This window comes from Schistocerca cancellata, chromosome 9, assembly GCF_023864275.1.
Source record: "Schistocerca cancellata isolate TAMUIC-IGC-003103 chromosome 9, iqSchCanc2.1, whole genome shotgun sequence".
In the NCBI taxonomy this organism is placed as follows: Eukaryota; Metazoa; Arthropoda; class Insecta; order Orthoptera; family Acrididae; genus Schistocerca; species Schistocerca cancellata.
The window spans coordinates 326,577,749-326,599,942 of NC_064634.1; the positions used below are offsets into that span (position 1 = coordinate 326,577,749).

At 38.9% G+C, this 22,194-nt stretch overlaps 1 protein-coding gene across 5 annotated transcripts in view; it reads left to right on the forward strand.

The window, feature by feature from the left end:
* Positions 1 to 22,194, forward strand: part of LOC126100576 (PAX-interacting protein 1) — a 176,914-nt gene that overhangs the window by 82,762 nt on the left and 71,958 nt on the right. For all 5 annotated transcript variants that reach the window (XM_049911194.1, XM_049911196.1, XM_049911197.1 and 2 more), the window contains one exon: positions 3,574 to 3,771. In XM_049911194.1, the coding sequence (XP_049767151.1) occupies positions 3,574 to 3,771 (198 nt within the window). The remainder of the gene's footprint in view (positions 1 to 3,573; positions 3,772 to 22,194) is intronic.

Consider the following 22,194-nt stretch of genomic DNA (forward strand, 5'->3'; position numbering starts at 1 on the left):
TAAGCAGGGATTTGTGGTTGGATGGTCAGGAGACAAAAGAAGTGAGTGATAAAATAATTTATAAAGGTTAAAAATAAGATGATAAAAACTTACAGTAGAAGTGTTGAAATACATGATTTCAGAATGAAAGGAAGAGTCAGTGCTAACAACAGTTGTGATGGAAGAGGAAGATCTTACCAGATGCCCGATACTGACATGCACACAAATTCAAAGACCCAATTGACTCCCTCTTTGCTTTCAGGTTCTAAATCTTTGTCCTGTTGAAAGAGTTATACTAAATATGTCACCTCATTAGTCAACACACTGGCTACACAAGGAGAGTGCTCACACTGGCTACACAAGGAGAGTGCTTTTGAAGATGGTGACTAAAGGCTCAGCAGATCTCTGTCTCTCTGACACACACACACACACACACACACACACACACACACACACACACACACACTCACACTCAATCTTTGGTCTATCACACACACACACACACACACACACACACACACTCAATCTTTGGTCTATCATTTATTTTTGAAGAATGTGTCACAAGAGCAGTGTGATGGTGATGTTTACTTACAGAATGTGTTTGAGGTTCTTGACTTGAGGTCCTCATTATCTGAGCATTTTATAGGTATTCTATTGCTTTATGATCAGTCAGGTAGATTTTGTTTTAAGGTTACACAGTAGGTCTCATGTTCAAAGTTCACTTTGTTATTTTCCATTCAAGAAGGCAGCACCGCAGTTAAAGTCAACATTGCTTGCAGAATCTTGTGTGTCTTGAACAGAGATTCACCCCCACCCCCCTCAAAAAAAAAAAAAAAAAAAAAAAAAAAAAAAAAAAAAAAAAAAAAAAAAAAAATATATATATATATATATATATATTTAAAAAGAAAGATGATGAGACTTACCAAACAAAAGCGCTGGCAGGTCGATAGACACACAAACAAACACAAACATACACACAAAAATCTAGCTTTCGCAACCAACGGTTGCCTCGTCAGGAAAGAGGGAAGGAGAAGGAAAGACAAAAGGATATGGGTCTGTTTGTGTGTCTATCGACCTGCCAGCGCTTTTGTTTGGTAAGTCTCATCATCTTTCTTTTTAAATATATTTTTCCCACGTGGAATGTTTCCCTCTATTATATATATATATATATATATATATATATATAATAGAGGGAGGAAGTCAAATCCTGCCCTGAAATGAGATCCATCCTTCATGAAATCCTCCCCACTCCACCAAGAGTGTCTTTCCGCCGTCCACCCAACCTTCGTAACCTCTTAGTTCATCCCTATGAAATCCCCAAACCACCTTCCCTACCCTCTGGCTCCTACCCCTGTAACCGTCCCCGGTGTAAAACCTGTCCCATGCACCCTCCCGCCACCACCTATTCCAGTCCTGTAACCCGGAAGGTGTACACGATCAAAGGCAGAGCCACGTGTGAAAGCACCCACGTGATTTACCAACTGACCTGCCTACACTGTGAAGCGTTCTATGTGGGAATGACCAGCAACAAACTGTCCATTCGCATGAATGGACACAGGCAGACAGTGTTTGTTGGTAATGAGGATCACCCTGTGGCTAAACATGCCTTGGTGCACGGCCAGCACATCTTGGTACAGTGTTACACCGTCCGGGTTATCTGGATACTTCCCACTAACACCAACCTGTCAGAACTCCGGAGATGGGAACTTGCCCTTCAGCATATCCTCTCTTCTCGCTATCCGCCAGGCCTCAATCTCCGCTAATTCCTAATTTCAATCTGCCGCCGCTCATACCTCACCTGTCTTTCAACATCATCTTTGCCTCTATACTTCCGTCCCGACTGACATCTCTGCTCAAACTCTTTGCCTTTACAAATGTCTGCTTGTGTCTTGTATGTATGGATGGATGTGTGTGTGTGTGCGAGTGTATACCTGTCCTTTTTTCCCCCTAAGGTAAGTCTTTCCGCTCCCGGGATTGGAATGACTCCTTACCCTCTCCCTTAAAACCCATATCCTTTTGTCTTTCCTTCTCCTTCCCTCTTTCCTGACGAGGCAACCGTTGGTTGCGAAAGCTAGATTTTGTGTGTATGTTTGTGTGTCTATCGACCTGCCAGCGCTTTTGTTTGGGGGTTTTATTTTTTGGTCACACTGTGTACCATTTCATGAGCTTTTCATGTAATATGTTCTTTTTCCAAAGGTTTGAGGATCCTTGTTAGGTCACATCAGCATAATATGAGTCCCCCTCCCCTCCCCCCTCCCACATCTCATGTCACTTCATGGCGTTTGCTCACAACTGATAGTGAAAGAAAAGCTTTAGTTTCCGCTTCCCCATATAATAGCCTCTTCTTACTTCTGTCTATACTGATACAATTTAGTCATTTCTTTCTTTATTTTTGGAGAACTTAAATTTGTTCACTTTCTGGCGCTTTCTGCACCACACCAAAAATTGCTATGTAGCGACCATATCCTCTGTAACAGGCATTTGTACCAAAGGATTGTATGCTCTATGGTACTCACATTGCTCCACAGTAATTTTTGTAGTGCTGCCCATACGTGTGCACATTTTTTTGCTATTAATAAGCATAGAATTTCTAAATGTCAACATTTTTGGTTAGTCTTCACCATGACTCTTATTGATATTGAATGAAAGAAGTCTACTGTTAGCAATCACTGTTTAATTTAATTCCACAATGCATTTTGAAGGTTTAAACTTGCATCGTCTACTTGATTTATGTATTTAAATTGGCATATGTGTATTGTGTTTTGTATTATGATAACATACGGCACTGTCTCCATAGTCACATGCTCCTTTCAGTGCAATTTTATGTTGTACACATCATCATGCCTCGTAGTTTACACTTTGTAAATAAAAATGAAAGGAGCATGTTACCACTGACTGCCACAAGTTATTCTAAACTTGTAACACAGTGGATACATGCCATATTACATACATAATTTCACCTGGTGATGGAGGTTTAAACTTTGAAAAACATTGTGGAATTAAATAAACAGTGACTGATAACAGTAAACTTGTTATTTCATTTGATATAATGTCTCATGTGAGCCTTTAAACAATTTTTATGACACACTTCAGGTTGGATGTCAAATAGCATAGCGGCAAATATCAAAATTTTGATGTTACTGTTAGAACATTCTTTTCGAATCAAGTTGCAATCGTTTGTCTTTCTAATGTATCTCTTGATTTTAAGCGCAGAGTTGATGAGTACTGTTAAATTAACAAGAAACAAAAATGAGTAAAAATGTAATTCTTTCTGTGCCCCTCTTTTCTCTTTATAGTACTTCTTATGAAATATGTTCCGTATATTCTTGGCTGTCACAGTAATTCCTTGTATTTGACAGTGTTACAATCTTACACAAGTTCTCATCTTTCACTGCCATCATGTATTGAAGTTTAGTGTGTGTATTGTATAACTTAAAAGGTGAACAGTTCCTGGTATCAGTCCAATGATTTGTTGACTGTTGTGATGTAAAAATAATGTGATTTTAAAGGTAACAAAATAGTAAGCATACTAACGCAGCTGAGCATTTTTTTCTCACCACTGTCATGTTCGAGATGTTTCATTTGGCAATGCAGGTGCAGCAACAGCAGCAGCAGCTGGTAGTAAACCCAAACACAAAGACTGCACTGGCCAACATGCTAAGCATTCGGTTGCAGAGTGGAGGGGAACGAAGTGCTGCGGGCCAGCTAAGGCTCATGACAGCACAGCACCATGCTCAACAACAGCAGCAGCAGCACCCCTCCCTGGACCCTCAGCTGCTTGCTGCCTACCAGGTACATTCTTAAGTATGCAATATGCTTACATTGATTACATTTCTCTTCAAGTTAATGTGGAGGCATGTCCAATTGCCAATTAACAATAAAGAAGTGGAAGTAGCTTCCTGTTGCTTGCCTGGTTGGAAAAGACTTTGAAGGTCAGAAAATCATTGGGTCAGACAGCTCTCTGTTGCATTCGTCAGTATGTAAGCCACATGTGGTTGAAATTGACAGTGTTGCTTGTCTACACAGAGAAAGAGACTTTATAGGTCAAATTGCAGATCTGCATAATAAAAGTGTTTAAGGGATACATTCAGAAATGACTGATGAACTGGTGCAACGTGGTAAGAAAATTGCACAGGCGAGATATGTGTCCAGAATTTCTGGACTTTCTGCAAATGTACCTCAGATTTCATGCACAACCCTCTTTAACACTGTCACAGAGAGGTTACGTTACCATAACTTTGGTGCCCAGTAAGTACCAAAATGCGTAAGCGATGCTCACAAAAGTGAAAGAATAGGTTCAGCCTTGACAGTCTTCCAGCACTATCCTGAAGTGGGGGAAGAACAGAATCATGACTGGTGACGAGACATCAGTGCAGTACATGAACTCTGAAAATAAGGAACAGTCCAGCCCAAAGAATTCGAGCAGGCTCTGTTGAACTGCAAAATGGTGGTTACTGTTTTTTGGGATCACAAAGGAATATTGACAACAGATTTCGTGAGGGTAGCACTTGATAAAACTTTAACATCATAAGTTTATTGTGGACTCCGAAGATCAGTCCAATACAAACTGCTTGTGATGTGGTTACCAAAGGAACCATTGAACTGTGTGACTTTCATCTCTTCCTAAAGATGGAAGTCTGACCAGCTACTCAGCACCTAATCAATGATGTGCTCAAGGATGTGTTCAACAACTGGGTGAAGCATCAGGCAGCTCCACTCTTTGATGAAGGGACAGACCTGGTGTCACAGTATGACAGATATTTGAATTTTGATGTTGGCCATCTGAAGAAGTAATGCCAAGGTGTTGAGTATAGATTGTATACAAAGAATATCTTTCATGTGTATATACAGGCTGAAGCACTGAATGAAAATTTGTACCAAGGCAGGCAGGACCCTGTTTTGTGTGATGCTCGGGTGTATTCCAATGCAGTTGGAGAGCCTCTGCAATGCTTTTCAAGTTTAGGGATAATACCAAGTGCGCTGAGATGTAAATGGGATTTTGGATTGAGGAGAGAGGCTTGCAAGGGTAGTCTGTGCAGTCTTGCAAAGCCACTGTGTCTGGGTGGCGTAGCAGTTAGGGCATCTGCCTTGTGAGCCCAACCTTGGTAGAAATTTACATCCATTGCTTCAGTCTGCATGTGCACATCATTGGTGTTTGAGACCTGGAAAGGACTCGGGAACCATGTATTTTCATTTGATGGGCGGGGAGGAAATCCTTTTTTTTAAATAGCCAATCGGAGATTAATTTATGAATAACCTTTGAAGTCTTGTAGTAGCTGCACATATTACCTGCCTGAAATACCTTTATTGGTACCCGAATCCTGAAACTAGATATGCAAACAGTCAAATGGATCACATACTATTCCAAAAGTTATGTTACTTCATTATGAAGACAGATTGTATGTTTTTTGAAGAAATCTGTGATATCCATAAATGTTTGTTACAAAATTAGAATAATCACGGGGAATAAAATGTAGCTGAATGAAGTAACTACAAAATTGTGTTAAGAATTATTGTTGTTCTTATTTGAAGATGCATGACAATCCATATTACATATTAATTGCATTTTTTTAAGCAGACCCAAAGCTTAAAAGTTCATATTAACTTTATCTATTACAGTGTAGTGAGAAATCACTTACCCTGTGAATATAAACTTGTTTCTTATCATAAATAGGCAGGTTCTGTTATCAATCACTTCTTCGTTGCTTGTTTATTGTGTAATACATGATGTGTTTTGAGAATTCATTCTTGTGTCAAGGGCTTCATGCTTGTATTTTTATATGTGATGTGCAACATATGCATTTCTCCTGAGCAAAGTATAGTAAAACCTATTATTAATGGTCCCACTTTTAATGAATATTTCTGTCTGTTCTGATGAAATTGCCATAACAACAATGATCTGCAATTTGGTTTTAACGAACCCTACTTTCGGAAAAAAATCCCTTTTAAGGAATAAACATTAAACATTTAGTAAACTGAAACCCTGCTATGATGAAATTCATAATGTGTTCAAGAGTTTGCGACTATTTCTTTCATTTTGTATCTACTTGCATTAAATTGCTTGTACAGGAAATTTCAGTAATTCATAATTGATTCTTATTGCCAATAGGTGTGTTGTAGTTTTGGTAAAAAATATTGAATAAGTGCCAATTTCTGCATGTATGTGATCTGACATTACAAAAAATATTACCATTATGTCTGGGCATGCAGATTGATCACCTTGTGTTGTTTGTCAGTGTGTTGAATTCTCTACTGTGAAAGTTTTTGTAGTTATTCAGCAAAAGAAGAAAGCGTAAGATTCAGCAAAGCTGACAGTTATTGTGATACTGAAGACAAGCTAAAACATTAAACTCTTCAACATGGCAGAGAAATACAATTTAGCTCAATCTTATTAGTGCTCTATGTATGGAGACATTTCTGAATGCTAAAACTCAGGGCCCTTATGCATTAAAAAAGGAGAACATTCTTGCTTCATTATTAAAGTTATCTTTACCTGTGCAGTTATTAATCCAAGCCAAAAGCTGTATAATCATCTGAACTGAAAGTGTGTGGACTACATTCAGATTTCCCCTCAGTTATGTCATTTATGATGATAAAGTGACAGTGCGACAGAAAAAGGGGAGTTGCAGTTTGTTGTGTGGTTGCAGCTGTATTGCTTCTTTAACTCTTTCTGGAAAGCAGATTGAGATTGTTTAATTTCTTCACTACATCATCAGATGTCATATCAGGACCCAGGAAGTTTGTTTTTATATTGGAATATCTTATGTGAACACTGTGTTATGAAACACATTTTATATCCCAGTGTTTATGAAGGTTTCGGAAGCCTTCAATAAAATTCAAAAGTAATTTTTTTTATAATGTTAATTATGATAACAGATAATAGGTGATGATAATACTGTGAAGACTGTACAATTACTGGAGGGTGCTGCACAGTTTATGATTACTCTTGTGTGCATAGTCATATCAGGCAATCATCTGGTTTATGTGACATATGACAGGATGCACAGCTAAGACTTAAGGTGTGTTGGGTTCTTAAGTATTTGGAAACCATCTTCTTACTAATAAAATGGCTTCATTAAATGATTACTGGAAACATTCCCATTGATGGAAATTTATTATAGAGAAGGCCCAAGAAATCTCCCCAAAACTTGGAAATGAAGATTTTTGTGCATCGAATGACTGGCAGGATCCCTTGGATGGGGTAGTGGATGGATGTTAAGTGAGGTGGCAATGTGGAAAATATTGGACATAGGAAGAAGAATATTTTGCCATGGGTGGTGATGGATATGAGCTCAGGAATGTTTTCAATACTGATGGAACTGTAGCCTTTCACAATTTACCTCCCTAAAAAACGTAGGCCCATTCTGTTCAGAGGGAAAATGTTACAGAGACAACAAAAGGAAAGAAAGAATGATGGCCCTGCTGACGAGGGGAAGGCCTCAGACACGGCCAAGCAATTCGGCTCAAATTTGTCAGGTCGCTTGTGTAAACCTAAAACGAAGGAATCTAAGATATTTTGGGTCAACACCCCCGCATTTTTGAGAGAATCACCCCTAAAGGTTATGACGAGCAATTGACTCAAAATTGGCGGGATCGATAGACAATTGTAAATAGAGCATTTTTTATCATCAGGTATGGGGTCCAAAAACGCATACTTTTCCAGAAATCGAGGTAAGAAACTTTTATAACGGCTGCTTCTGTACCCACATGGTAAACGCTTTTCGCCGACAGCACCGATAGCACAACAGCCAAGGTAACTGGCTGGGAATTGGAGAAACCTAGCGGATGTTCTTCTTTTTGTTTGTATTTTTCCATATCTCAGTTGCTGGGGATAGGAGGGTTAATAAGGTAAGTAAATCAATAAGGAATGATAATAATAAGGTAGGCAATGAATTTCTCAAACCTCTTTGGATAGTAAACAACTAAAATGTTACTCCAGGTCTTCCAGTCACTGTTACTTTCCTCACTTTTTTTCGAACAACTAGATGGATGATACTTGTCATATAAACATTCGAAACAAATATACTCACGGCACCAAGAACCTCTAATTAATGCAATCTTTCGACAGCTACACTGTTCCGTCCAAAGAGTCGGCGGAAAACAAACCTGGTTTACATTTAAAAATATGTCCTTTTCGGGAATTAATTTTGATGCGTATCACACTTGCGATATCATTGCCTCAAAAATCGGTGCTGAATGTTGGTTATGAATTATGCTGTGAATAGTTATTGCATCCATGCAGTTGTGCAATTCTCACTGGGTTTCCAGAAGCACACTGTAATTCTGAAGCCTGGGAATAAAGTTTCTAACCTGGCGATAGAAATAAACATCACATGGCTGGCACACAGGTGTGCAGTTTGGCGGTATTACTTTTATTGTCACGTTGGCTGAGCCTCGCCATCTATAAACATTGTGTCATATATATTCCACTCCAGGAATCCAATATTAGACAGAACTTGTTATCAGAAACATATGGTTTTAAAACATTCTCAAGAAATGTTCTGTAAATCACATTTGTCAGTTTCCCGGATTTGGAGCAGGTAATGTAAACATTTTTCAATGAGTCGGGTAAACAATTGACCTCTTCTATAACCCGAGGACCAAATGTAACATTCCTTCTTGTAAACACAGGAAAACCTTAGGCAACACTTTTCCACAGGCTGTGATGGCATATTGCACCATGTAGGAATGTGTTAGTTTGTTTTTACTACCAACTGCGACAAGGGTTCGTTTTCCTCCCTTATGCGATAACGTGCTTCGAATGTTCACCCGATACTCGCATCCTGTTTGGTCGGTGTTGATCATTGATCATAAGTGACGCCATTTGTATGCTGAAAAGAGCCACCACTTTCTTTATATCTTCTATATTTTGTACCTCCTTGATAGACGTATTTAGTGATGTGCCGTTGATGAATTTTATACTCTGATTTGAAATTTCTTGCCCAAGATAATGATGCAGCAAATGTAAAATCCTTGTTGGCTGTATATTGAAGCGCTGCACCTGCAGCCCATTCCTGAAGTATTCGCATTGTTATATTCTCATTGCGACAACAAGATTCGACAAATTGGTTGTATGTCCACGTATTTATCACCTGGTATTTGTCATATCTTGTTCCTCATTTAACAATATCACTTTCCCACAATTTCGAGTCGTCCTTCCTTTTCGGGGCTGTTGTTGCTCCATTCTTTTGCAGTGTTTGTAAGTTCCAATTTGGATGATTCCTGGCTAGCAATACCGCCTTTACTTTTACTTCAAGGGGTATAGCGCCGTAGTTCAATCGTTTAGTAACCAGTTTGTAATACTCATTGGGAACAGATGAAGCTAATATTCCCAGTGATGTGGAGATTTCCAAAGTGTTATGACCATTTTGCAATTCACTAGTCGGGATATCTTCCACTGAATCACCTTCTGCTTCGTCTTCATGGTATAGTACTTCAGTATCAACAAAAGTCATTTCGTTCGTCAGCTCCAAAAATCGCTCGACGATAGCTGCTTCTATCAATCTGGAATGCTGAGAAACAGAACTACCTGCTTCCAATAGTGCATTGATAATGCATCTGCCGTGCAACACTTTTACAAACCAAAACACAGCGTCGGTAACTTCCTGCTTGCCATCGTCTGTGACAGGCTCCCAACTATATATTACAGCACTAGTCGAAAGATGTACATCCTTCATTATTCAGATTATGCACCTGAAAGATATGACACAACAAACAATAACTAGTTACTACGGCATAAACAGACGAACTAATTACTACAAACTACATACAGTACTCGTCATATGTTAGTTACGGAATGACACTGTATTCGTTCACAAAATGTATTTCACTCGGCACATTAACGATGGAAAAATCACTACATGTATCCGCAAGGTTCATGGCAGCCTAATGACTGAAAACAACTCTTTCCGATTGACTTCTATAGGGCTCGTGCTGGACACCTTCACTCTTCCAGGTTCACAACTATGATATGACGAAGAGGCAACCGGGACAACATTACACTTCTCGCATGCATTCTGTCCCATGCATTGCTGTAAATAAGCGTCGTGCAGTTGGCTATCTGTGATCCCTCATGAGGAATTCGCAGCACTCTTACTCGGAGTTGTTTTCATGTGACAAGGCTTAAAAGTTTAATACTTTACGAACTTACGCCATTTGGGAAATTAGTTTGCCTACCTTATTATTATCATTCCTTATTGATTTACTTACCTTATTAACCCTCCTATCCCTATCAATTGAGATATGGAAAAATACAAACGAAAATAATAACATCCGCTAGGTTTCTTCGAGATTCGAATCCGGGTTCCCCGATTCCCAGCCAGTTACCTTGACCGTAGCGTTATCAGCACTGTTGGCGAAAAGTGTTTACCATGTGGGTACCGAAGTGGCAGTTGTACAAGTTTGTTTCCTCGATTTCTGGAAAAGTTTGCATTTGCGGACCCCATACCTGATGATGTAAAATGCTCTGTTTACAACTATCTATCGATCCCTCCAATTTTGAGTTGATTGCTCGTCATAAACTTTAGGAGTGATTTTCTCAAAAACACGGTGGTGTTGACCCAAAATATCTTAGAATCCTTCATTTTAGGTTGTACACAAGTGACCTTCCAAATTTGAGCCGAATTGGTTGGCCGTGTCTGAAGCCTTCCCCTTGTGAGTGTTAATAGTAACAACAGTGAAAATTGCCACCATTAATAATGGGGAAATCTAAAACTTCCAGGTGACTTAAAAATAAAAACTCACTTTTCAGCACCTGCAATTTTATTAGCAATGCTTGGATTATTGCTGAAATTGATACTGAGTTTCGTAGCACTTTAGATGCCAAGATGGATGCAGCAGGATGAAAGTTTGCTGTTACTACTGACATACGCCCTGCATACCCAAAGGTCTGAACTGCAGCCTCTAGACTGGGCCTAATGCATCATGTGAAAGCTAAATACAAAATGGCTGTTATACAGTGGACAATTTCATTGCTTTAAAGAAAGGGTGTAATAAGAGTGAATATTTTACGGTCTGTCCACATTTGGCACTGAGTGCAATCTGTAATACAGCAGACTGTGTTGAACTGATTTTCAAATGGGCAGTACCAGATACTGCAGAAGTGAAAGAAAACTATTTACCTGGATGCTGTCAGATATTCGGGGAAATGTGGCATTTCAGGACCTTTTTGTGGTTATAAATTATTGACTTTTGCAAAGCAGATAGGTTATGAGTGTTGTTTGGGGGAAGGGAGGGGAAGTTACAACTTTTCAAAATGAAGAATTTCTTCTTCCATTTTGAATGCTGCCTTTAAACCGAGAGACCAGTTGATAATTTTACATATGACTTTAAAGCAAATGATTATTGAGTTAATGAAAAGTGTGTGCCACAGATATATATTTTAGGATTTGTAAAGGCCATGTCATGTGCATTTGTACTTAAAAGAGAGCTGCCTATATGGTCTAAAAATCTCCAAATTCTGATGTGGGTACTTTGTTGGCAAATTGGAAACACTACATATAGAAAGCCCCATTTTAAGAAAAAAGTATTTTGGTCCTCAGAGATTTGTTAAAAGGGTGTTTTACTGTAGGGCATTTCATCTTTGTTTTGTTACACAGTCAAAATAAAAACTTAGATATGTCAGTGAGAATTAATGACTGTAACATGATTTGCAGTGTCAAATTCTAGTTTCCAGTAAGTAAACGACACCACAGTCATTACTGCAAGCTTACTTATTTTTTAATGGTATACTTTGGCTCTTTTTTTCCCTTGGCTGTGAAACAAAGTTGAGTGAAAGCACTAAATGTTATTCCATATTTGGGAGAGAGCACAAAAGCCAAATATACAGGTATAAAAAGGAATCATCTTGAAAATAAGAGGAAATTTTCATAATGGATCATGCTTAACCGAATAAAGCAGTAATTAAGAGAAGATTGGTAACATAAATGCTTTATTTTCCGTGAGAAATAACCTTGTGTGTAAGTTAATTGAGAGAGAGAGAGAGAGAGAGAGAGAGAGAGAGAGAGAGAGGAGGACCACAGATTTCACAAAAGTTAAAGCTGAGTTTTTGAAATAATATTCATTTTTGATACAGAGTGTGTGTGTGTGTGTGTGTGTGTGTGTGTGTGTGTGCGTGTGTGCGTGTGTGTGCGTGTGTGCGTGTCCCCTCCCAGAAAGAAAAATTAAAAACAGTGAAACTAAATGGAAAAAATGAGATACAAGCATAAGTACACAGTACAATAAGATACAGAACAATTCGTGTTTGGGATGCCACCACAATCAGAATTTTCCATTTATTGTTTTGAATACAAATATTCTTCAATTTAATATTCATTGCAGTACACGTGTGTGGATCGATTGTTAATTTGGTAGGTGTTAGACAGCAAACCTAAAGATCTTGGAGTCTATCCTCACTCAATCGTAGAAATTTTTGTGTCCGTTCTCTCTTCATTCACCTCCAAAAAGTATGAAAAATGTTAGGTTCCCCATGGTTGTAGTTAGTAGAGCTCCCGTTAAACTACTGCCAAAGTTCACCACAGTCAAGCAGTATACAAGTATGAACCACAGTACTTCAGTGCGCCATAATTATGGTAACAACCTAATTTGCACTGGGCACAGCTCACATAGACTGTTATGGAAATTCGGATTTAAAGACGATGTGCTATTCTTCAGTTGAAATTTCCTGCTTTTATTCTCCTGAGTTATAATACGGTGATGTACCGGAAATATGTAACTAAGAAAGCAGATAGAAGCCTAGCTCTTCTCTTTCAACCCCAAACTCTATAACTTTCACTTATGTCTTTATTAATCAGAGTCTGGTTTACTGGACACTGCTTTTATATGTATCAGGCATGTTCTTTGATCACATAGATTCATGTATGTCACTGCATTCACAATATCAGAATACTTGACTGTAACCATTTCCACATAACAAACTTGCATTTAAAGATCAATGAGAGCCCCGCTCTCCATTTCACCCATTGTGTCTTAAAATTATCTTCTGTTTCATCTCTAGGTCTGCTTATATACATAAATTTCACTATGCCATGAGACTACCCTTCTTATTAAGTCGTCATAATTGTAACATACCTATAACTTTGTGCCTTCTTTTGGTTTAGCCAATCATCTGTATAGGTCCACTGTCAGTGTCATGTTCATGTGTGAAATCTATTCCCATTGCCTTAACTTATTACCACCCAAGGTTTGTGGATTACTACCACTTCACCTTAGATAACTTCTGCATTGTACATGTCATCATGCTAATTCAAGGATTTAGATGTGAGGTATTTCATAAGCTTCCTTTTGTCCAATCGCCTTATATTTATGATTGTATACTGTTTCTTTTATGCAGCAGTGGCCACTGTCAGTTCACTCTAACCCATTGAATACTTAAGCATAGGCCAATTGCATGCCTTCTTTTATACACATTCTGATTTGTAGATTCAATCTGCCATTGTGAATTGCAAATCTCAGACATTCAGGAAGTCAAGCATGCACAGAAACACTGCTGCTCTACTGCGACATTAGCCAGGTAAGTCTTCTTACATTGTACTAGCTTGAAGAAACCTTTGTGAATGAGAAAAACAATTACTTGCTTCTACACCATCTTCTGTAGCTGGATAATTCATAATTACCTTTCAGTTTAAGATTCTAATGTGTCTATACAAACCAGCCTCCGCTAACATGGTTCAGGTCATTCTTTCTGTGGATTCACCTAAGCTAGGCATAGGCCATCTCTTCTATGGGTCCACTTACCCCTTACTCTTAAACACTCATTATACTGGGTGTATTGCATCACAAACACTCACCAGCATGCAAAGCATCCTACCCTTTTCCCCTGTTCGTTTACATGAGGACATTGCTCCTTAACCTTTTGATTCTTCCTGGTCACTATACACTTGAGTTCCCACACTCTTCTAGATTTACATTCACACCTAGACTTCTTTTCATTTGGTATCTCAGTGCTGTTATTACATACAGTTTATTATTTATGTTACTGTGTTTCAGACCACTGATCATTTTAGTAGAGCATCTGTAAAATTGTCAGTCCTACATGCTACCTTAAAATATTGTTGCTCTTATTTTCGATATTTGTATCTGTCATAGCATGAACATATTATCTCTTTTTAAAACTTTAAGGAGTATATTATATAAGTTATAGCTTATCTTCGTCTCCTCTCCCTTCGTCATAGCTTGCATTATGTACGTACCTGCAACTACAGTTCATCTGGGAATAACTCTACATTCTAGTTTCCTCCTTGTTCAGTATGAAGTTACAGCTTCTTGCTTACTCTTATATTAGCACGCCACAACCTCCTTTAGGGAACAGCTTCCCTTCCTCTTCCCCTAATTTATTTGAATGTTGCTAACATGTTTTCAAACAATAATATAAATGTTCCTATAATTTTTAGTGAAAAAAATGTCATTTGTATGTAATACATGTGTGGTTTGTGTCACTTCATGCTATGTATGTTACTCTCTCTTATATGTATTCTCTTGGCTTTCATATGAGAAGCTTGTACAAATAAATTTCTCTATTCTATTGTTTCATTTCACAGTAGATTACACAGGCTCTGATTCTATTAATCTTTTCATATTTCCCCCCTGTCAGAGAACAGTATAATTCTCACTTAATGTAAAATATGTTGTTAGCCTGCCGATGGAATATTTGCTGATCACATTCCGTTGGTTTTAACAGTTTATCATAAGCAACCAACTTATTCCATTGGATTTAGTGTGACATGGGTAAGAGGTCAAAGAGACAAGTTAAAGAACACAAATTGGGATCATAGATGAGTGTCAGACAGGAAAAACTGGAGTTAAAAGTTATGACTTTTTAATATAGGGTCTTCCAGTTTTCAGTGCTCCCCATTAATAAAAGCTTTCCAGGTAAACATAAAAATAAAAATAAAAAATTAACTGGTACACAAAAGAACTGCCGAAATTTGAGAAACCTTGCTCATACTGTATTGAATATGTAAAAGTGAGAATAATCAAGGGGCTGAGCAGTGGGATTTGGTTTAGCGTGCTTACCTTAGGAGTGAAAAGCATTACAAATTTAAGCTTATGCAAGCCAAAAAAGCATAATGTTAAAAAGTAGGGAGAAGGTACCCCAAATAAATGTAAGAAAGCATGGAAAGTTATTAGACAAGATACATTCTTCCAGTCAGGTATACTCAACTCGGGTTGAACTATGAGAATGGAATGATTACTTTGTCACATAAGAGAACTTTGAGACTAAATTAAGGCAACAGACAAATCTGCAATGGATCTGCTTGGTCCCCAGCTGTCCGAATTGGCTCTGTTGCATTGGATAAATTCACGGCTGATGGAAATTGTTTCCAAATGATCTAATTCCAAATGTATGGATTTGTGCTTAATGTCTAATTATGTTGATAAATGAACAGTTCACTTGATAAGTAAGCCACTAAGTTCTGTTTTAGTAACTTTAGAGTATAGAGTTCTCCCAGATTCCCCCAAAATCTCAAAAGTTATCACCATATTCAAAAAAAGGTGATAAACAACTCCCCCAGAACTACAGACCAATAGTAGTTGTGCCAATATTCTCAAAAATATTTGGATCACTCATGTGCATTCAATTAAGCAATTACTTTGAAAGTATGACCTCCCTTGCAACAATCAGTATGGATTTCGGCCAGGTAAAAATACTACCGCAGTTGTTCTGGAAATTGTTGATCAGACTACATATTTCCAAAATAAGAAGATGGTGTTATTTTTATAATGTGATAGTGAAGCATTGACTGCATTCCTTTTAGCATACTGTGAACAAAATTTGAGAATTATGGTGTATACAAATCTACATTATCAGTAATTTCCTTCCACTTGAACAACAGAAGACAGTTCACCTCATTATTTTTCATTATGGATGTCAATGACCTGCCCTATTATGTATCACAGTCTGTAAACTGATCTGCTGATGATAGAATTTACTTACTTCAAATCATGACATCCCAACACTTGGTGAGATTACTCAAGAAATTCTTGACTGCATTAAATTGGTTTGCAGCCAATAAACTTGTTTGTAATTCAGACGAAACCCAAAAGCTTATTTAAGGATTGTCTGAGAATGTAGGAAATAAATGTGTCAAACCCTTAGGAATACATATTGACACCAAACTCATGGGATAATCATATTAACAAAGCCTGTAAAGAGATCTCACAAGTGTCCTACCTCATGTGGAGACGTAGAGATATGGTCAGTAATAATTCTCTCTGTATGACAAATTTCACACTCTTGTAGCCACATATTTCATATGGCCTACTCATATGTGGACATTCTCCCCATATAAGTCACGTAAAAAAAGTCTGTGTAATGTGCAAGCCTGCTACTATAGGGCAGGGGTTCTCAAACATTTTTGTCACACCCCTCTTCTGCAACACAAATTATTTGGTTCCCACCCCATTGCTCTTTCCATCCTGAATGCTTCTCATACTTGACACAAAATCTATTTAGTTCTGTCCAATAATTATACAGTGTTCTCTGAGCACACCATAGTTAAGCATTTTTTAAATTTATCATATGTTATTATTATTATTCAAAGATAGTCAAAAGTTAAAAATTACAACGCGTTCATAAATAACCATAACTATGTGTGCAGTTATTGGGATTGAGCAGATATGTGTATTTCCCTATATATTTTCAAACAGTGGAAACATCAGGCAGGCACAAGTGAAAAGACAATTACACATTTAGCTTTCAGTCAAAGCTTTCTTCAGAAAAGGAAACATACACATTAATTCACACAAGCAATCACACATGACAGCAGTCCTTCCTTATATTGTTCACTACATAATTTTTTATAAATTAGTTCATAAATTAGCCAGATAGTTAAAGTTTGACTGTGTCTGTGTATATTGGTTTTAAATAATTCAGAGTTTTTAATTTGTGAAGGAGCACACTTTACAAATGATTATAGAACAATTGTCGTTATTTTAATGCCAATTTAAAAACTTATATTCAGACTGATCAACCAAGAAGGAGATAAACAAGAGTAAAAATGAACACAGTTCAAAATTCGGAAATTTTCTGACATTTGCACACTTAGTGTGATGTGCGTGCTTGAATTTGTGAAGAAAGCAAATCCAGTCTTAATCAGATATTTGCAACAGAAACTTACAGATGACATCTCAGCTACACTTGAGATTGACCCTTTTTCTCTGATGAATGCCGTTGCAGGAAATGTTGACTCATACAAGTAAATTGATGTGAAAGTTAATAACATGTCCACTGTCCTTGCTGAACTGGGATATTCATTCTGTGTCTGCACTCAGAATTGTTTAAGGGACTTTGATTTAAATACATTTTTAAGTGTTCTGTCACTTGAGAGTTCTATTAGCTCCTGCTGTTCTAGTGTTGGCAAGTGGTCTTGTGATTGTATTGAATGGACTGTGAATCCAGTCACATTTGAGATGAAGGTTCTGAAAATTTATCCCGAGATTGTTGCTGAAGGTTTTCGAGATGTGCTATGCCGACTACTAATTTTACCTACATCCAACTCATTGCCCTTCAAGAAATCATTCAGGCATGAAAGCCTCTCACAGTTACCCTTCTCCATCTGGATTTTCCATCATCTAAGTTTTTTTCATAAATGCAAGCACTTTATTGATTAGATAGATGATATGACCTTTTTGGCCTTGAAGTGATACATTAAGATTGTTCAATTTTTCAGAAACATCAGGCATTAGAAGCCGTTTCTTATCCAGAAACAGAACCGCAAGTGCAAGGCTGCTGTTCAATAGGGGAAAACAAATTTATCCGTCCGCTCCATTACGCAACAAAGAACTTTACCAAGAGACAACCAACATACCTCAGTGTGAAATAGAAGCAACCCATGAGTGAAACCCACCTCCTTGCAAAAAAATGTAAAATAGCCTGCTGTGTATAGCTCATCTTTTCACAAAATTTACAGCTCTAACTACGTCATTCATCACATTATTGACTTCTGGTTGTACTACATGTGTATCAAGCAGTGTGTGAATTTTACAGGAGGAGAAACCGCACACACTGCTGCTGTGCACTCCTTTTTAATTCCAGTAAATGCTGCCATCCCATCAGTACATATACTGACACAATTTGTTTATGACAGATTGTTGTCACTGGAAAGGGAATCCACAAAAAGGAAATATCTTCATCTGTAGTCCTCTCTTCCAGAGCTTTATGAAACAGAAAGTCCTTCTGCCCTTCATTTTCATAACAGTAGCATATGAAAACAAGAAGCTGGGAAGGATTTCTGATATAATTTATGTCATCAAGCTGCAGGGTGAAATTTGGGGCTATAATGAAGATGTGGTAGCAATTTATTTTTCATATCAGTGGTCATTGCATCAATACAGTGAGAGTGGTATTGACTTCAGACTTTCAAACCTTTCTCCATGCATGATTTTGCACATTTTGACAGCTGCTGAAATAAGTTCCGTATGATTGTAATTAAAGTGTAACTACTCACAGAGGTACAGCTTAGGCTGTAATTATCGTATGGCAGTGAAACTTTGTAGCTATGCTAATGAGTTAAAGCAGATCCGATTTACGCAGGAGAAACGATTAGTTTGAGTTGTGACCACCAGGTGCAAATCTGGTGCTCTACACTGTTTGTATGACGGTATGATGTCCACACTGTTATTTGACAAGCCATAATGTGAGTGAACAGTATGGCCATTGAGAAAAGAAATTGTGTGCTGTTAATGGAACTGTTTCATGTGAACAGCAGCAGTTAAAATTATACATTGAGGGAGTATCATTGACAGAAAGATCTGAGGAGAGACCCAGTATCATTAAATGGTTTAAAGAAGATTATAATGAAATGCAAAAATGTGGGTGAATTTGGGGTGGCACCTGGAAGAGATGATGATGATGATTGGTTTGTGGGGCGCTCAACTGCGTGGTTATCAGTGCCCGTACAATTACCCGATCTTTGCTCAGTCCAATTTCGCCACTTTCCTGGATGATGATGAAATGATGAGGACAACACAAACACCCAGTCATCTCGAGGCAGGTGAAAATCCCTGACCCCGCCGGGAATCGAACCCGGGACCCCGTGCTCGGGAAGCGAGAACACTACCGCGAGACCACGAGCGGCGGACGCACCTGGAAGAGGAAGGCATGCTGTCCTGGTGGAAATTGTTGATGAGGTTGCTGTTACTGTAACTAACCATGCACCATGTGCCCCAGATAGTGCTAGTGCTTGTGCAGTCTCACAAGAATTGTCCATCCCATGGTCTGTTTTACTCTGGTACCTGTAGAAGATCCATATGGTTGCAGTGACTGAAACCTCATGATCCGCAGCAACATTCTGAATTTGCTCTTCAGTTTCTGGTGTGGTTCAAAGTTGATGACATATAGCCAGCCAATATTCTATTGAGGGATGAGACACATTTTACCCTACAGGGTGCAGTGCATGCACAGAACTGCCGAATTTGGGGTACTGTTCAGCCACATCTTGGCACAGAGAGCATTGGCTTTTAACAACTCTTGGAGTGGGCTGGCTTTGATACAAAAGTCTTTGATTAAACGACGGTAATAAGAACATAATCCGAGGAAGCTTCTCACATCTCTAATACTTTTAGGAATAGGAAATTCCGTTACAGAGCTCACCTTTTTTTTATTTCTTTTGCTTCAAAGACACACTTTCTTGGATTAAGTTCAATCCGCCTTGTTGGAGACACTTAAGAATGGCCCTCAGTCTTTTTACGTGTTCATCAAATGACTCTGAGAACACTATAATGTCATCTAAATAACAAAGACACACCGTCCACTTCAGGTGACTTAGAAGATTATCCATCATCTATTCAAAAGTTGCTGGTGCATTACGAGACAGCATTACATTAAACTCACACTGGCCCTCAGGAGTGATGAATGCAGTTTTCTCACAATCAGCCTCATCTACTTCGATTTGCCAATGTTCCGAGTACATGTCCATGGTCGAAAAAAACTTAGCCCCTTTCAGACAATGTAGTGTATTGTCAATTCGTGGAAGGGGGTAAATGTCCTTTTTAATTATCTTATTAAGCAACCCAAAAGTACCAACTGCCATCCTTCTTCCTGACGAGAACTACTTGTGACGACCATGGGCTCTGCTAAGGCTTAATGATGTCATTCTTCATCATTTTCTCTACCTCATCGCGAATTATTCGATGTTCCGTTGCTGACACATGGTATGCTCTCTGGCTTATTGGTTGACGGTCTCCAGTGCTAATCCGGTGCTTCACCATCGATTTTTTCTAATTTGCTCTTCACCTATGGATTGAAACTTCAGAGAACTCCTGAAGAGTTGCAGGTAGTTGCTTCTGTTGTTCCTTAGTGAGATCTGGTGATAGTCGAGCTAGGAGATCTTGTCTCGTAGTGGTAGCACCAATTTTGCCCACAGACTCGGCATGGGAGGTTTCTATGATGCTCAGCTGTTCAGCAATTAACGACTCAGCGTTTGCTACGCACATGTTTCTTGGAAGGACCTGCGGTTCTCGGCGACAGTTAACTATCCACAATTCACCGAATCCATTCTTAAATGAGACAACAAAGGCTGGGATGACCAAGTTATTCTTCAGTGGTATGCTTCTCTTACATTCCACTACAAGATCCATGGGTTGATGCATGGCATGACACATGACATTTACCTTTCAAGTACTGACTGCGGGAATGATAACTTCATCCAGCACACATAGTCTCCTCACAATCGGACGCGCATCTTCCTGTCCACAGTATCTCATCTCGTCTAGCGTAATCTTCGAGCGACCACAATCTATAATTGGCTGAGAAGCTTTCAAAAAGTCCCATCCGAGAATGACGTCATGACTTACACTGTTGTAAGAGGATGAATTCTAAGGGCTGTGTATGGCCACTTATACTCACATGAGTGACACATCTTCCTGTAGGTTTTACATATTTCCCATTAGCCACCTTCAGCAGAGATGTTTTACTGTCGACCAATACGGTTTTCTGTAACTGGCGACAGTACTTCTCCGAAATTACTGAATATGATGCTTCAGAGACCACAAGAGCTTGGGCTGATTGGCCGTCAATGAGGATATCGACGTAGTTTCCTATCAGTTCTGCAGTGATTGATAGCGGAGGATTTTTCTCTTCGGTGGCCTTACCTCCAAGGAAGGTCACACCTTTAGTTTTCCAGGTTGCGGCGGCTAGGTGATAGGCTGAAGCTTCTAAACGGCAATGGAGACCTTGATCGGCATGTTGGGGAGTGTCCTCTCCAGCAGCTAGCTTGCGGCGATGGTGATCTACATCGTCCAGCACCCACGTCTTCTTTTTCATCTTTGTCGTCCTTCACCCACATCGTGTTCATCTTGTCCTGGAGTTGACATCGTCTAAGATCGGTCTGCTGTCTTCTGGCGCGGGTATCATAAAATATCTGCCACCTTTCTCAACAGTAGCGCACCGCATGTCTTGGTTGTCCGCAGTGAAAAAATACTGGTTGGTTATCCTAGGTCCTCCAAAAGTCAGTCTTCCTTGGTTGCCAAACAGGTTCCTCATGTGGCACTGTAGGAACATAACTTAGCCTGGATCTTGACTTTTTCACCATTTTAAAGGGAAATGAAGGACAAGAGATCGGATTCAATGTCTGTTCCACTTCCTCCCTTATGACCTCTTGAAGCATCTTGGTTTTTTGCTCGCCGTGCAATCCAAGTGCCTTCTGAACTTCCTCCCCCACTATCTGTTCAAGAACACTTGTGAAATCAGTTCCTTTCTTCCATCACAGACATCGATACAACGTTTGGAAGCCGTTCAAACTTCTTGCGTTTAATTCTTTTTCGATCCATTGTCTCTATATGCTGGTACCATTTTATGAAGTCAGCTGGTGTCGAAACCTCCTTCAGAAATAGGGCACCCTTCATGAGATGTGCAATCTTATCTTCCTCCCTCATTCTAGGCTCCACTGTTTTACACAGCTCCAAGACGTGTTGAATGTAGGATGCTGCTGTTTCTCCTGGACGCTGTGCCCTGCACTTTAATTTATCATCAGCCTTAAACTTCTGTCGTTGTGTGCGCCGAAACACTTGTGCAGTTCCACCTGGAATACTTCCCAGCTTGGGAACTTCTCTTCATTGTTCTCATACCATTGCTTGGCAGTGCTCTCCAAGTAGAAAAATACTTTAGCCAAACACACGGTGTCATCCCGTTTGTTAAGTTTGGCTATACGCTCAAATACCTTCAGCCACTTATTTGGATCTCGGCCATCATCACCAGAGAACCTGATAGGATGTCTC